At 37.8% G+C, this 15,094-nt stretch overlaps 1 protein-coding gene across 3 annotated transcripts in view; it reads right to left on the bottom strand.

Annotated features, from left to right (window-relative positions):
- Window positions 1-3,288: 3,288 nt before the first annotated feature.
- b3gat1a (beta-1,3-glucuronyltransferase 1 (glucuronosyltransferase P) a) overlaps window positions 3,289-15,094 on the bottom strand; it is a 173,182-nt gene continuing 161,376 nt past the window's right edge. For all 3 annotated transcript variants that reach the window (XM_043676812.2, XM_043676811.2, XM_087976439.1), the window contains 2 exons: window positions 7,664-7,758; window positions 3,289-4,121 (listed from right to left, as the gene is read on the bottom strand). In XM_043676812.2, the coding sequence (XP_043532747.1) occupies window positions 7,672-7,758 (87 nt within the window). In that variant the 3' untranslated portion in view covers window positions 3,289-4,121; window positions 7,664-7,671. The remainder of the gene's footprint in view (window positions 4,122-7,663; window positions 7,759-15,094) is intronic.

Genomic DNA, 15,094 nt, shown 5'->3' with positions numbered 1-15,094 from the left:
GTATTGCCATAAAGACTTTACCTCATCCATTATTGCCTAAATGTAAGAGTCTGAATATAAATGGCTGAACCTTGATAAGACCTACTTCATTCAACACGATTATAATCAAGTACAATATAGGTCTTCCTCGTATAATGGGTATTGGTTATGACTGTTTGATAATCCATATAACCTTTTTATTGTAGGGCACTCAGTTATGTTACAACAAAAGGGCTTTGCTGTCGCTGATCTTGTAAAGGTACATTTGGATAGCTGAGAAACTAGAAGTTAGAAAATTGTAATAAAGCAATCTGTGATTCAAGGATTTATTGTGCCCTTCCTTATTGTTTATTATTTTGACTGAATGGACTGAGATTCCTCGTTTTCATTCAGGAAAGTAATCTTTGAACTTGGAAATGGGCTATTGTTGATGTATTTCTGAAGCATTAGTTATGATGAAATATTTTTATGTGCTACTGGCCTTATATTGCCTCTGGGCAGTACAGTTCAAATAAGTTGCATTCCACTAATATGTTAAAGTGCTCTGTTTTAACACAACAATATGATGAGGAAGAAGATCCTTTATGAATGGGGTTCTGCTGACTAGAAAAGAAGGTTTTAGTTCGAGTAAACAGCCTGCACTAACATAAGTTGCAATCAAAATCGAGTGCAACCTTCTTTTCAAGCATGACCAGAGATTTCGCACTGAAGCTGAAAGCTTGACTAACACAGGTTAGGCAATGCACAAGTTTTGCAATACTTGAGGGAAGGACTGGTTTATAGTGACAGCGTAACAGATGATTTTCGAACTCTAATTCCCAGTGGGCATCCTGGCCTGCCAAGAGTCTGGTTTGGAGCTATAAGCGGATGTGGAATTTGATTTTCTAATGATTGAAATCAATGGTATGAATACTATGAACTTACTTCTCATCGGCCCTGTCATCAGGTCAGGTTCCATTTTGGCAGCACAACATTGAAAGTATCTCTTAAATGCACTTTACGACTGTCCATTAAAAAGAAGAACTTGAAAGAAACCTTTTGATGTACAGCTCATGGTCAACATTCCATAAGAATACGGGAAATAGGAATAGGAGTACATCACTAAGCCCCTCGAATCTATTCCATTAATTAACAACATCATGGCTGATCTTCTAATTCAACAACATTTTTCAGCACTAACACCATTTTCCTACATTATCCCCATATCCCTATTATTTTAGGTCTAGAAATCTATTGATCTACCTCATATATATGCAATGACTGAGCCTTCACAGCCCTCTAGGGTAGAAAATTCCAAAGATTCATGACCCTCTGAGTAAATTCCTTCTCATCTCAATCCTAAATGGCCTACTTTTCACTCAGAGATCCTCTCCCCAATTCCAGACCACCACAGGCACAGTCAATCTCCTTAAGACCATATTCAAACACTAGGAATTATTTTGAAGCACAATTGTTGTTACATAGATCACTAGTTCACTCAGTCAGCAAACAGCAAGAAGGGGCAAGCAGAAATGAAATGCATCACATGGTGTATTAACATCCATCTGAGTCACTGCCCCAGGAAGAAAAGACACTGAATGAAAGTCTCACTAAAACCCAGAACCTTCAACAGTGCAAGACTCCTTCAGTATTGCAAAGAAGTGTCTACACTCTTAAGTGCTTTGCTCCACAGTTGGTGTTTCAACATACCAGTTCAACTCACAATCAAGAATGCCACCACTAAGCCAAGCTAACATTACAAGATGTCTTTGGCTTCTCTCTGCTGAAAATAATGCATAAACACAGGGATATGTGATTTGAAACATTTTTACATCTGAACTGATTGATTCTGCATTTTTTATGCTTTATCTTTCACACATAGATACTGAGAATGCTTCACCTGGAATCTGGCTTCATGCAGAGAAGCTGCTGCATTCATTCAAAGATATACTGATGGAGGAATTTTCCTTATATAAGACCATAAGACATAGGAGTGGAAGTTAGGCCATTCGGCCCATAACTTTCAGCTAGACTAACCATAATCAGTGCTCTAGGATTATTGAAACTGGATGAATTTCAGAATAAACAGGGAGAAACCCACTTAATTCATGGTCACATAAGCAAACCACATACAATTAGTAAGTCGTGATGGAACTGAAATCACACTGTCATAATTGTTATCAAATTATCAACCTCTTTATGATATAGGACCAAAGAATTTAGCACATGAGCTGATATGTTTATTACTAATTATCAACTTAAAAATCTGAAAATCCTTGTGACCAGAATTTCTTTCTTCATTCAGAATCCATTTTGCAGATCTCCATGGGCATTAACAACTTTAGAGCCTCAATTTAAATATTCACAAAAGTATTTGAAGCAAACAAATTTGCAGCAATTCCAACCTTGGACCCATTTGCTACACTCATTACAGGGCATCTTTTGTATGGTTCCGTTCACTAATTTTAACTGAACAAAGGCACACAAAAATTCTGCTACACACCGACAGTATTAAAGATTCTGAGGTGCCCTTGGTGAACTTTCTGATGTTTGTTTTTCTGAGCTAGTTCTGCTGATCGAGGCAATATTACTACACAGTTATAATGACATTGCAACCTCAAGAGTACATTGAACGAAATGTTCTCCATGCAAGGTACTAGGAAAGGAATTCAACTTTGAAATGAACATAACAAAATGTCAAGGAATTTGAACTCATGAATATGAAGGAACCAACGTTGGATGAATGAAACACTTCTGGTATGAGTGTCCTGAACTGAAAGTTAAGTATGTCACAAGTCAGAGACAAATGGAACATCTATGAATATTAGAAACTTGAGATAGCAGGTAGCCAGTGTGTAAGGAGAATTTAAAGAGTTAACACTGTAGGTGGGACTCTTCATTAGATCTGAAATCAGTTCCAAAACTGCATCATATTTGAAGCTTCTCTTCCTGCTAATGATCACATTGCTACTTTCAGCACGTTTTCTTTATTTATTGTTCGTCTTGGCTTGGATGTATTCGGAGTCCTTCTCTGTGCTATAATTATGCAATAACCTTAAATTAGGATCCTTTTGCACTGAGCAAGGTGACCTAGGCAGTTCCCATCAGCCATCTTTCCATAAGTGCAGTAGATACAATCTAACTAAACCTGAATCTTCTGATATCTTGGCTTACGTACCTAAATCTGTGTCTTCCATAATTTTCAATCACTCACAAATGGCAGTAAAAATGAAGTCATCCAACAATAGTTAGGTCCACTTAATAAAAAGCATTGCTCTACCTGTCTACATGTATCACATTTAGTAAATATGGCCTTTGTCAATAAAATCTTTGATGCATTCCTTTTAAATGTAGATGACTCAGCTGGGCTGAAAAACGAATCTCATTCGTAAACTGTTATTTTACTAACCTGATCCAGTGGGATAAACTGGCTAAGTACCTCTCATACTGCAATGATCTTACAACTATGAACATGTATTATTGGAACCAAGCTTAAGGTGGACCACCTGATGAAAGAGCCCTTGCAAAAAAGGATGAACACTACAAATTGACAGTGTTACACACTTCGTGGTAAAGTCGAGTCAATGTCCATGTGTCTAAATGAAGTACATTATTCATACACTTAAAGAATAAACAAATAGGTGCAGGCTCACGAGGTATGTAAACCAGAACATTCCATTCCTTAGGTCTTTTCAGGTAAATGGTAGAAAAGGTTCATTGCAGCACCTCACAATTACGGCCCAATCCTCTTCACTGCTTCTCTATATCTTTTGTAGAGAGCTTTTTAAGGCCAGTATTGATTTCTGGTTTGGTATTCACACTGAGTGCATGCATCTTCCTTTTCCCATGCAACAAAATGCATTGCAATGGAGCCACCTTACTCACACATACAAAGGAACCTATCCTTATCATAAGTCACAGAGCCTTGTTAAATGACGTCACAGAACACATTCTCTAATTATTATAGTTCATTTGTCAGAAGTTTCTTCTGTGCTTTGTCCATTTAATTATCTGGTGACATGACCTGTCCTTTGTCTTGTCACATAAGTACACAATCTACATTGTTGCTTTTCCAAAAGGTAGAACCACAACCATTTTATCCATTGTACGTGTGGTGAGAGAATGGAGCAATCAGCTTGTAGCCAGGTTTAAGGTCAATTTCTCTGCAAGAAAAAAAATGTCAGAGAGGTTGAAAGCAAATACCCATGAATTTGCTTCAAATATTAATTAATATGTTGAATGAAAAAGTTAATGAAGTTAAAAATCACACAACACCAGGTTATAGTCCAACAGGTTTAATTGGAAGTACTAGCTTTCAGAGCTTTGCTCCTTCATCAGGTGGTTGTCACTTAATAAAGGTGCAACTACCTGATGAAGGAGCAGCACTCCAAAAGCTAGTGCTTCCAATTAAACCTGTTGGACTATAACCTGGTGTTGCGTGATTTTTTAACTTTGTACACCCCAGTCCAACACCGGCATCTCCAAATCATGACAAAAAAGGTTAATGTTAGTTCTCACCAAGTAAATCTTGTTACAATTATATAAAAATGTGTATTAGCAATGTTAAAATTCCATCATATGATTTAATACGTGGGACTTGAATTGAGATGATTTTGAAAAGGAACTAAAAACACTGGCTTAAAATGATTACAGATATTACCTGACCACTCAAGTGGCTCCATTTCAGGAAATCAGCGTGGATTAGACACGAGACAGCCAAACTGAGATTAACAATTTGTGTTAAGGCAATGAAATCAGCCAACAAAAGGCCTTCATCTCTACCTCATATTACATCTTCAACAGAATTTTCATGTTGGTGCTGAAACCTCACTGACAACTAGAAAGCCTAAAAACATAACTGCTGAATTAAGGGAATAAACAAATAAAGTTCTATTCTAAAAACCTTTGTCAGACAAGAAAAATTAACCAATAGGACGCAGCACAAAAGACTGATGACTGTCCCTGCACTGAATATAGGAGTTGGGAGGTCATGTTGCAGCTGTACAGAACATTGGTTAGACCACATTTGGAATACTGCATGTAACTTTGGTCTCCCTGCTATAGGAAAGACATTGTGAAACTTGCTGGATTTCAGAAAAGATTTACAAGGATGTTGCCAGGGTTGGAAGGTTTGAGCTATAGATTGGAGGCTGAGGGGTGACCTTAAAGAGGTTTATAAAATCATGAGGAGCATGGATGGGGTGAATAGCCAAGGTCTTTTCCCCAGGGAAGGGGAGTCCAACACAAGAGGGCATAGGTTTAGGGTGAGAGGGAAAAGATTTCAAAGGGACCTAAGGGGAAACTTTTCATGCAGAGGCTGTGCATGTATGGAATGAGCTGCCAGAGGAAGTGATAGAGGCTTTTACAATTACAATATTTAAAAGATATCTGGATGGGTATATGAATAGGAAGACTTTAGAGGGATATGGGCCAAATGCTGGGAAATGGGACTAAATTAATTTAGGATATCTGGTCACCATGGAATAGTTAGACTGAAGAGTGTGTTTCTGTGCTATACATCTTTATGACTACGATTCTATGTGCATTCAAATCCCTTCTCTGCTACAGAATTCTGTAATCTCTTTCCTTTTAAATAAGTTCCTGTTTTTCCAATCTTCCTGCCAAAGTGGACAAATCACATTTTCTTACTTTATAGCCTATCTATCAATGTTTTACCCATTTATTTGAGGTATCTATATCCTTTTGTAAATGTATTCTACCCTCCTCTCAAAATGCTTTCATACATGGAACAAACAGAGAAATTCATCAGGTCTGGCAGCATCTGTGGAAAAAGACTCTTCTTTAGATTTCCAACATCCACAGTATTCAATTTTTATTTGGGTGTTTAATTCAGTGCCACTACTCTTCTTGGTATGTCAACCTTGATGAGATTCTGGTCTTCCCTCTGACGGGATTTCCGTTTAAATCCTCCAGCTTGTTCCTCTTCATTGCTTTCAATCTCCCTCTGGTCATAACAGTCTCAAAGCATTAATTCTGCTTCTCTCTCCACAGATGCTGCCAGACCACTGAACTTCAACAGCACTTTCTGCTTTTATTTTAGATTACCAGCATTTGCTGTATTATTTTTATTGCTTTCCTGTTTCTGTATTGGCAAGACATTTGTAAATGAGGAATTAGTTTATTTCTAATTGTTGAAAGACTCATTATAATTTTGGATAACTCTATTATGTCTTCCTTTAATTATCTCCATGCTAAAGAAAACAATCAGGTTGTAAAGTTGCTCGCTGAGCTGGTAGATTTGTTCTCAGATGTTTCACCACCAGGCTAGGTAACATAATCAGTGAGCCTCCAGTGAAGCGCTGGTGTTCTGTCCCACTTACTATTTATCTGTCTCGCTTCGTTGTGGTGGATCATATCATTTCTGGTTCTTTTTCTGAGAGGTTGGTAAATGAGGTCTGAAACAATATATTTGTTAATGGAGTTCCGGTTTGAATGCCATGCATGTCTTTGCATAGCCTGTCCCAGGATGGATGTATTGTCCAGTTGAACTGGTTTCCCTCTTTGTTTGTGTGTATGGATACTAGTGACCTATATTCAACTACAGGAGCAATCACCCCAACATCCACAAACGGAGCTGCATCAGGACATTATTTAAACAAGCCACAACACACTGCAGCACCCACGAACTAAGAGAAGCTGAGAAAAAACACCTGTCCAATGTATTCAGGAACAATGGGTGCCTGATAAGTGTCGTCTGCCAATTCCAACACAAAAACCTAAACAGGAAGACACAGCATTCCCAGAGACTCTAGCCATCCTGCATTTACGTTAAAGACATCTCAGACATGATGAATAGACTACTCCGGCCACCAGGCATCATGGTAGCCCAGAAACCTAACACCCCACTGAAACAGCTCCTGTTTAAAGGATTTAAAGGACCCTGTACCAACAACCAGCAGAACAAACATCATATACAAAATATCCTGCAAGGACTGCAACAAACATTACATTGGACAGATGGGCAGGAAATTTGCTACTAATATACATGAGCACCAACTAGTAACCAAAAGATATGACCAACTATCACTGGTATCCATGCACACAGATGAAGAGGGACATCAATTCGACTGGGACAATGCATCCATCCTGGGACAGGCTAAACAAAGACACGCACAGGAATTCCTAAAGGCCTGGCATTCAAACCGGAACTCCATTAACAAGCATATTGATTTGGACTTCATTTACCAACCTCTCAGAAAAAGAACAGGAAGTGATATCACCCACCACAATGAGGTGAGACAGATAAATAGTAAGTGGGACAGAACACCAGTGCTTCACTGGAGGCTCACTGATGATGTTACCTAGCCTGGTGGTGAAATGTCTGAGAACAAACACATCAGCTCAGTGAGCAAACTTACAACCTGATCCACAACATGAGCTACAAATTTTCTCCAAAATTGTAAAGAGAACATTTTCAGATGCTCCAATCTCTGGCTGCCATTGAATTTCTACATCCCTGGCATCATCTGGTAAAGCTCTTCCTGGCTTTGTCATTCTTCGTAAAGTATGGTTTCAGAACTGTCCAGAGTTCTCCTGCTCAGAGCTAAGCAGTGAATTTAAAGACTAAGCATGGATGGCTTCCTTGTTCATGTTTTCACTGTAACACTACAACTCCAACTTTTCTGTTCTTTTCATTAGTTTTACCAACTTGCCTTGCCTTTTACAAGGATTTGTGAATTTTTACCTGTGCATTTATATTTCCACGTTCGGATCTGTGAAGCCTTTTTTGCCTTCATTCACCAGTACAGGTTTCTCAGTCCTTGTGTGCCAAACTAGAATCTATGGGAAGAAAACAATATGGAGGTCAGAATAGACTCCATAATAACACAAAGCCCAATAGAAAATCTTGCTTTGAAGCACTGAGTTTGATGCCTTCTCCTAATCAAAATCGTGTGGAAGTGTTGGAATGTGCCAACAGTGTGGGTTGCAAAAACTAAGTTGTGTATTTTCTCTTTGAAACATTGTGCAGGTTTCTGGACATGAGGGATCCATTTAAAATGAAGCTTCATTTGTCTTCTGAAAAAGCAAAGGCAATACAGTCCTAAAATCATACAACCCATTGTCTCTGTGACAGCTCTTTGAGAGAACTTTCCAATTAGTCTCACTTCTCTACTCTTTTCTCATAGCCTTGACAATTTCTCCTTTGCAAGTGTGAATCCAATTCCCTTTTGGAAATTATCATTCAAGATGTTTCCACAACCCCTTCAGGCAATGCATTCTAGATCATAACAACTCACTGCATAATTTATTTTTTAGCTCATTCTTCCCAATTGTCAATTATCTTCCAACTGTTTCCTTTGGTTAACAACCTTATGATGCATTAATAATAAGCAATTTGTGGAATAATTTGACATTATTAGGTCACCAGCATTACTTAGTGAGATCCAATAAGGTACATTGTCTTCCATGTATCAATGGTTTGATACAACAACCTGCTGTACCAACGTGATTTGCCATACAGTGATAGATTACGGGTTCTTGTAATTGCCTGGACACCCAAAGGAGGTATTATGTGCAGGCAAATCTTTTCCTCTGCGCCCCTGAAGACATAGATACTCAAAACCAAGAAACTTTGTGATCTTTGAGCATACAGTAACAAAAGGCCACATGTGAAACCTATTGGAGTTTGTCAACTCTTTTTCTCTGGGAAAATTTCATTTTTGTTTTCATTGCAGCAACTCTGTAATCTAATAAAGAAATAACTTTTGTTTTGAAACAACATACGCACGACCATTCAGCAGCTCTTAGCCTTTGCTATCAAAAGAAAACATGCAGCCCCGTCATCAATAGCCTAATGCAAATGAATTATTAAAGGTTTGCATCCAATATATCAATACGATAACTAAGCTACCCCATCTTTTAAACAAGACTTTCAGCTGAGTCGATCCCATAATATTATTTTGAAGATGACCACATTTGTAATCCTTAGTGTCTTGGCTATTATCTATCCCTCAATTAACCTCAGTGAAACAGATTATTTGGTCTTTGTCATATCCCTTTTTGTATGAGTTTGCTTTGCAGAAATTGATGGCTATTACTCTTTCTTTCTATCACTTAAAGTCACTGTCACACATCTTTCATTTGAATGTCAATGATGTTTTGGGGTGTTTTAGGGTGTATTTGGACTTGTTGTAGCAGGGCTATTCTGGCTTGAACTAAACCGAACACGGAAGAAAAGTAAATTACTAAAATTATACAATTATGGGAAATGTGTGTGACATCATGTCACAGGATCATACTGTAAAAGGATAAAAGGTTGAAGAGAGAAAAAAAATACACAAAGTCACTGCATCTGTAACAATCTGTAAGATTATATTTAGAAAAAAATGTAAATCTAAATTCCCTGCTAAAGGAAGGATGTGGTGAAACCTGAAAGGATTCTAAAAAGGTTTACAAGGATGTTATTTGGGTTGAAGGGTTTGATCTATAGGGAGAGGGTGAAAAAGCTGGGGTTGTTTTCTCTGGAGTGTTGGAGGCTGAGTGGTGACCTGATAGAGGTTTATAAAATTATGAGGAGCATGGATAGGGTAAATAGACAAGGTCTTTACCCGAGGATGGGGAGTCCAAAACTGGAGGGTATAGGTTTAGGATGAGGAGGGAAGATTTAAAAAGGACCTAAGGGGCAACTTTTTCATGCAGAGTGTTGTGCGTGTATGGAGTGAGCTGCCAAAGGGAGTGATGGAAGCTGGTACAATTACAACATGTAAAAGGTATCTGGATGGGTATATGAATAGGAAAGGTTGAGAGGGATACGGGCCAAATGCTGGCAAATGAGACTAGTTTTATCTTGGATATCTGGTTGGCCTGGGTGAGTTGGACCAAAGAGTCTGTTTCTGTGCTGTAAATCTCTGATTCTATGAACATAAATTAAGATAAATCTCTTGCCCAATATTAGGACTTGAATATCCTATATTCACTTTTTTTAAAATGGGATGTCACTAACTGGTCCAGCACTTATTGCCAATCCCTAACTACCAGAAGGCAGTAGCCAGTCAACCACATTGGTATGGATCTGGAGTCACGTGTAGGCCAGACAGAGTAAGAATAGCAGTTTACTTCCCTCAAGGATATTAGTGAAATAACTTTTTTAAACAATCATTGCATGGTCACTATTAGGCTAACTTTTTATTCCATATTTTTATTGAATTCAAACTCTAACAAGGTGGTATTCAAATACTGGTCCTGATAATGTTAGCCTGTATCTCTGGTTTACTCTTACCTCCCACAGAAATGAGTTATAAATTTATCCATGCATTAGTCTGATTTCTTTTATTGGATAAAAGCCATTGAAAGTGAAAAAAAGTGAATGTGTTTTATTTTTTAAAAAATGTTTCAAAGACTATAAACATAGGACAGGTTAATCAGGATGAAGAAATTGACAAATTTGTGGAGAATCCTTTCTCAGAATGTTCAAGTAAAAGAGTCCTGCAAAACAGGTATCTTTCTCCTGTATGCTGTCGGGGTACACAATGTTCTGGAAATAGAATTGAAGTTCATTTGGAAAATGATTTCGAATATTAAATATTACAGCAGATAAAAAGGAAACCAGGAATGTGATATTGTAGAAAGAGAGCAGATATGAATAATGTCAATTTTAGAATGTATTAATGCCACTAGATTTTAACTGAGCTAAATGGCTTTTTATTCACCAGGGACATACAGAGTAATTTGTTTCTTATTCACAGTGTATGCGCCACCACAGTCTGGACAATTTCACTTTGACAAATTATAATGTGAGGAAAATGAATGTTCCCAGGCTCCTAAACCCAGGAGGTTGGTGCTTTGAACACAGAATTGGAGGAAATATGATACAAACTTTAAAGTATTTGTTGCAGTGGAAAGGTGAGCAAGGGGAAAGGTTTTGTTTGATACTAAAGAGATGGTTGATGATACTGAGGCCATGTTGCTCTGATTTATACTGTGTATGTCATGCTTTAAAGTGGCAGAATGAATCACTGTAGTATTCTGCTGGAAATTACATCATGCATGTGAACAGTAAAAGAATAAATTAAAGCATAACATTTGATATAAATCTTTAAAATCATTAACTTATTTTCCACACATCATCTTTCCCAAAGTCACCATAATCTCTTTTTTCTTCTCTGCAATGATTCTGTCTGTATTGAGATTGGAGAGACAAGCTAGAATTAAATTAGTACAGACATCAGAGAAAGGCAACTTATTGGCTGAACTGACTATGTAGAGAGTGATAAGAATAGCAGTCCATCTTTTGATGAATAAGTAATGTTACAGGCATATGGCATTGTTGGAACCAGTATGCAAAGTTTCCTTTCCAGTATGCTATTTTCCCCTCATTTTTTTCCCCTCTCTCTCTCAAGGCTACTCATTTTGTACTGGAGTCATCCAAAATGCTATTCTTCATTTCTGAACCTACATCTGCTTGCCTATAGGAGGCAACAGTGCTCAATCTCTACTGGTATTCTCAAAGGTGCACTTCCATCAATTGATTTTGGCAATTGGCAATGGAAATCTGACTCAACCTTCCTATCCGTAAACACTGGAGCCAATTGTTGCCTTACTGGCATTGACAGATGAGATCAGGTAACACAGACACACAACCTACCTCCTCTGAGCAGCTCCGTTATTTACTGCCTTAGCTAGGAAAGTGCTCCAAATATTTTCACAGAGGCAACACCTAATGGGTGTTGTAGCCACAGGCAATGTGTGAGTGCAATGTTATTATCTGGAATGTTCATAATTATTGACTTTCTCTGTGATGGGCACTAGCTTCTTTTGGAACTTCTGCATGTATAGTCAATCTGCCAGTAACATAGCAAAACTAAAGCATGATGTCTGAATTGGAACATCTTTTAGTATGAAAGATAACTTTCCAAATGGAGATTAGAGATCATTCATTTTCTGTGCTTCTAATACTGCATTTTCACATGAAACAAAATGTGCAATCTTAGTGCATCTTTGCATGATTGGGCGTACCAGCATTTATTTGATATCACTGTCTCAGTGTTGATAAACAGTGTAAAAAAGGGTCTATTTCCTATCTTCTTCTGTACAATGCATCTTGACTGTTCATTCAGATGGCTCATTATGAGTAAGAATCTTCCACTTGGAAATAGTTCAGTGTTCTTGTGAACTTGCCTGAAACACTGTTTCATAAGCTGAGCCACGAGCTGAGCTCTTCTACTTTTAAGGTTTTCTCTGTTTGCTCAGTTGCTGAGTGGATGTCATTTCTCATACTTACGTTGAGCCTTACGGGTTACCCTTCCCTGTTAGAACTGTTTGGATTGGTATAATATCAGGGTTGCTGCATATTTTATCAGATATCCACAAATATAAATACAATGAACATATTTAGAGCAGACTGTCAATTAAGTGAGGTACAAGTGTTTGACCACAACTTCAGTAAACCAAGTGAGCAAACAGAAACATTCCAACAGATATAGCAGGATATAAGGTTAGGTGGATTGGCCAATTGCTATATTGCCCATAGTGTCTAGGGATGTGCAGGTTAGCCATGGGAAATGCAGGGTTACAGGGATAGAGTACAGTGGGAGTGGGTCTAGGTGGGATGCTCTTCAGAGGGATGGTGTGGACTCGATGGGCTGAATGGCCTGCTTCTGCATTGTAGGGAGTCAATGATTCTATGATAAGCTGTAAGAAATTTCTGCAGGGAATAAAATGTTATGAACAATTAAACTTGAGCTTGACTTGACAGCAGCCCGTATGGCAGCAATAGGAGTTTTCAGAGAAGACAATGGCACAGTGAAGAGAATAAACCATGTAATTTTCTGCAGAAGTTTAAAGCAACCCAGTGTTTGGCTGCAATCATCTCCTTTGTTTCAGGTAAATGATAGAAAAATTGACAGGCATTCTAATTACTGATGTATAAGCACCCATTTATCTCCTGCACTTTCTGAAAAATTATATTTTCCTTTATGCCCTACGAAGTGTTGCGAGATTGTACTGTCAAAATTGATGCTCTCACCTTCCAAACATCTGTAGCTTGTCAGCATCATTATTAGATCCTTATAGTTTATTCAAGGAATGCTCGTAACTTAACTTAGCACTGTGTTAATGAAACCCCTTCCACTACCATTTTTCTCTTCATTCTTTCTGTGGGTATTACAGGCAGAACTAGCATTTGTTACCCATCCCTAATTGCCCTTGAACTAAGTGGCTTGCTGCATCATTTCAGCAGCCTGTATGGTCAACTAAATTTTAATGTAGTTGCATATATCAAATTGCCACAAATATATCATTCCATTTTTCTTTATGTTCCTATGGAGCGTTTGGCAATAAATCATGAAAAAACTGGCAGCCTGCGCTTTGACTCTTCCATTTTTCCAAACAAAGTAACTACGTCATCACTGAGACCCGTCCATTATTTCATTAGGAAGGAAAGAATCAGAATATGAACCATCTCATATTTCTTCCTGTGCCCATCCATCTAGCAGCTAACCTAGAAAAGGGAAGATCATGAACTTTAATAAAGCAAACATTCTCAGTTATGGATTTTCGGTATAGAAAATAATGCTGCTGTTTTTGAGCCTACCTAAAAATAGCTTTTTGTAGTCACATGCATGGTGTGCGCTAGTATTTTGGAAGTTAAAATTCTTTAGATTACTTTGCATTGATGACTTTTTAGTATTACATGAGATTAACTATAAATTGATTTAAGGTTTTATTAGATAAATCACCGAGGAAATATTCTGATACTATTAAAAATGATATGAGGTATCTGAGGTACATTAATTGCTAACCAATTATAACACACTTGTCAACTTATGGACCAATAATAATAATTGTTAACTCCATAAACCCCTCATGATAGCACAAATTAATACTACATTTTCTAGACACAGTTGGACTGAACAGCATTGCTTTGAGTGTGAAGATGAATATATAATTGATTTAGCTTTAGTTCAGTGGTAGCATTCTTGCCTAGTGACATGATCATAAGTTCAAATCTCACTCCAATGTCTCAGCATTGTATTCAGGGACTACTATATTATTCAAGGTGCTGGCCAGGACTATCCATTATGTAGTGCTACACGTTTCTGCACAGTCCACCTAAAATTAGCCAAACTTCAGCAAGGATTGCAGAATTGTAAGCACAAATTACAGCTGTTGTAAATTGAGGTTTTTGCTATTTTCACACTAACTTAAAAAAATGCAACATGACCCTACCCACACAACTGACCACTACCCCCACCTCCTGGATCACAATCACTATGATATATTCCCATTAGTCAAACTCTTCTGGGCCCTTGAGGAGGCTTTTAGAGTCATAGAGCTGTACAGCACAGAAACAGACCCTTCAGTCCAAAGCTGATTCGTTTGGGTGCAAGGGGATGTAAAGACACTGATTATGATTCTATGATTCTATAACTTTTCTATGATTGTGTGACTATGAATACCAAAATAACAGCAAATGGTTCTGCACTTCTTTTCTATTTAAAGACGTTTGATGTTGTTCTGGCCTCCTAGACCAGTTATATGACCACTACCCCACCACTTCCCCAAATCCACTTGAGAGTGCAGCTTGACCCTTGGTTTAACAAGTGTATTTGTCACTCAGGACTGGGTAATGTTTCGCTTTAGAACACAATCAATAATCTGGCTCAAAATGTGGCCAAAATTGCAGTACTTTCAGATGCCTGATGCCAAATTACATACATGCTGTTTTCTAGACACTGGGATTAGAAGTACCTAATTGAGCCAAGACCTTACATATCAGGAAATAATCATTAAACAAAACTTAGAAAGAAAAATGTGTACTAATAATTTACTTGATTATGCTGCTTCTTGGCACATTTTAAGTCTGATGTTAAGCAAATGAGTATGAGTGGAAATGTGAGAGAATTTAAGAAAAGTTCTTATCAAAAGTACTGCAATTTTGGCCACATTTTGAGCCAGATTATTGATTGTGTTCATTACCCAGTCCTCACTGACAAATACACTTGTTAAACCAAAGGTCAAGCTGCACGCTCAGATGAATTTGGGGAAGTGGTGGGGTGAAGGTCATGTAACTGATCTAGGAGGCCAGAACGACATCTAATGTTCTGAGACCAAATGGGTTTGAATACCACCTTTGCAGGTGGTGACATTTGAATACATTAAAAATACAGAATTAAAA

This window comes from Chiloscyllium plagiosum, unplaced genomic scaffold (genome assembly GCF_037043375.1).
Source record: "Chiloscyllium plagiosum isolate Xiang-an unplaced genomic scaffold, Cpla_swu_hap1 HiC_scaffold_29, whole genome shotgun sequence".
NCBI lineage: Eukaryota > Metazoa > Chordata > Chondrichthyes > Orectolobiformes > Hemiscylliidae > Chiloscyllium > Chiloscyllium plagiosum.
The sequence above is the reverse complement of the archived record's forward strand: the minus strand, read 5'-3'. Positions and strand labels throughout refer to the sequence as shown.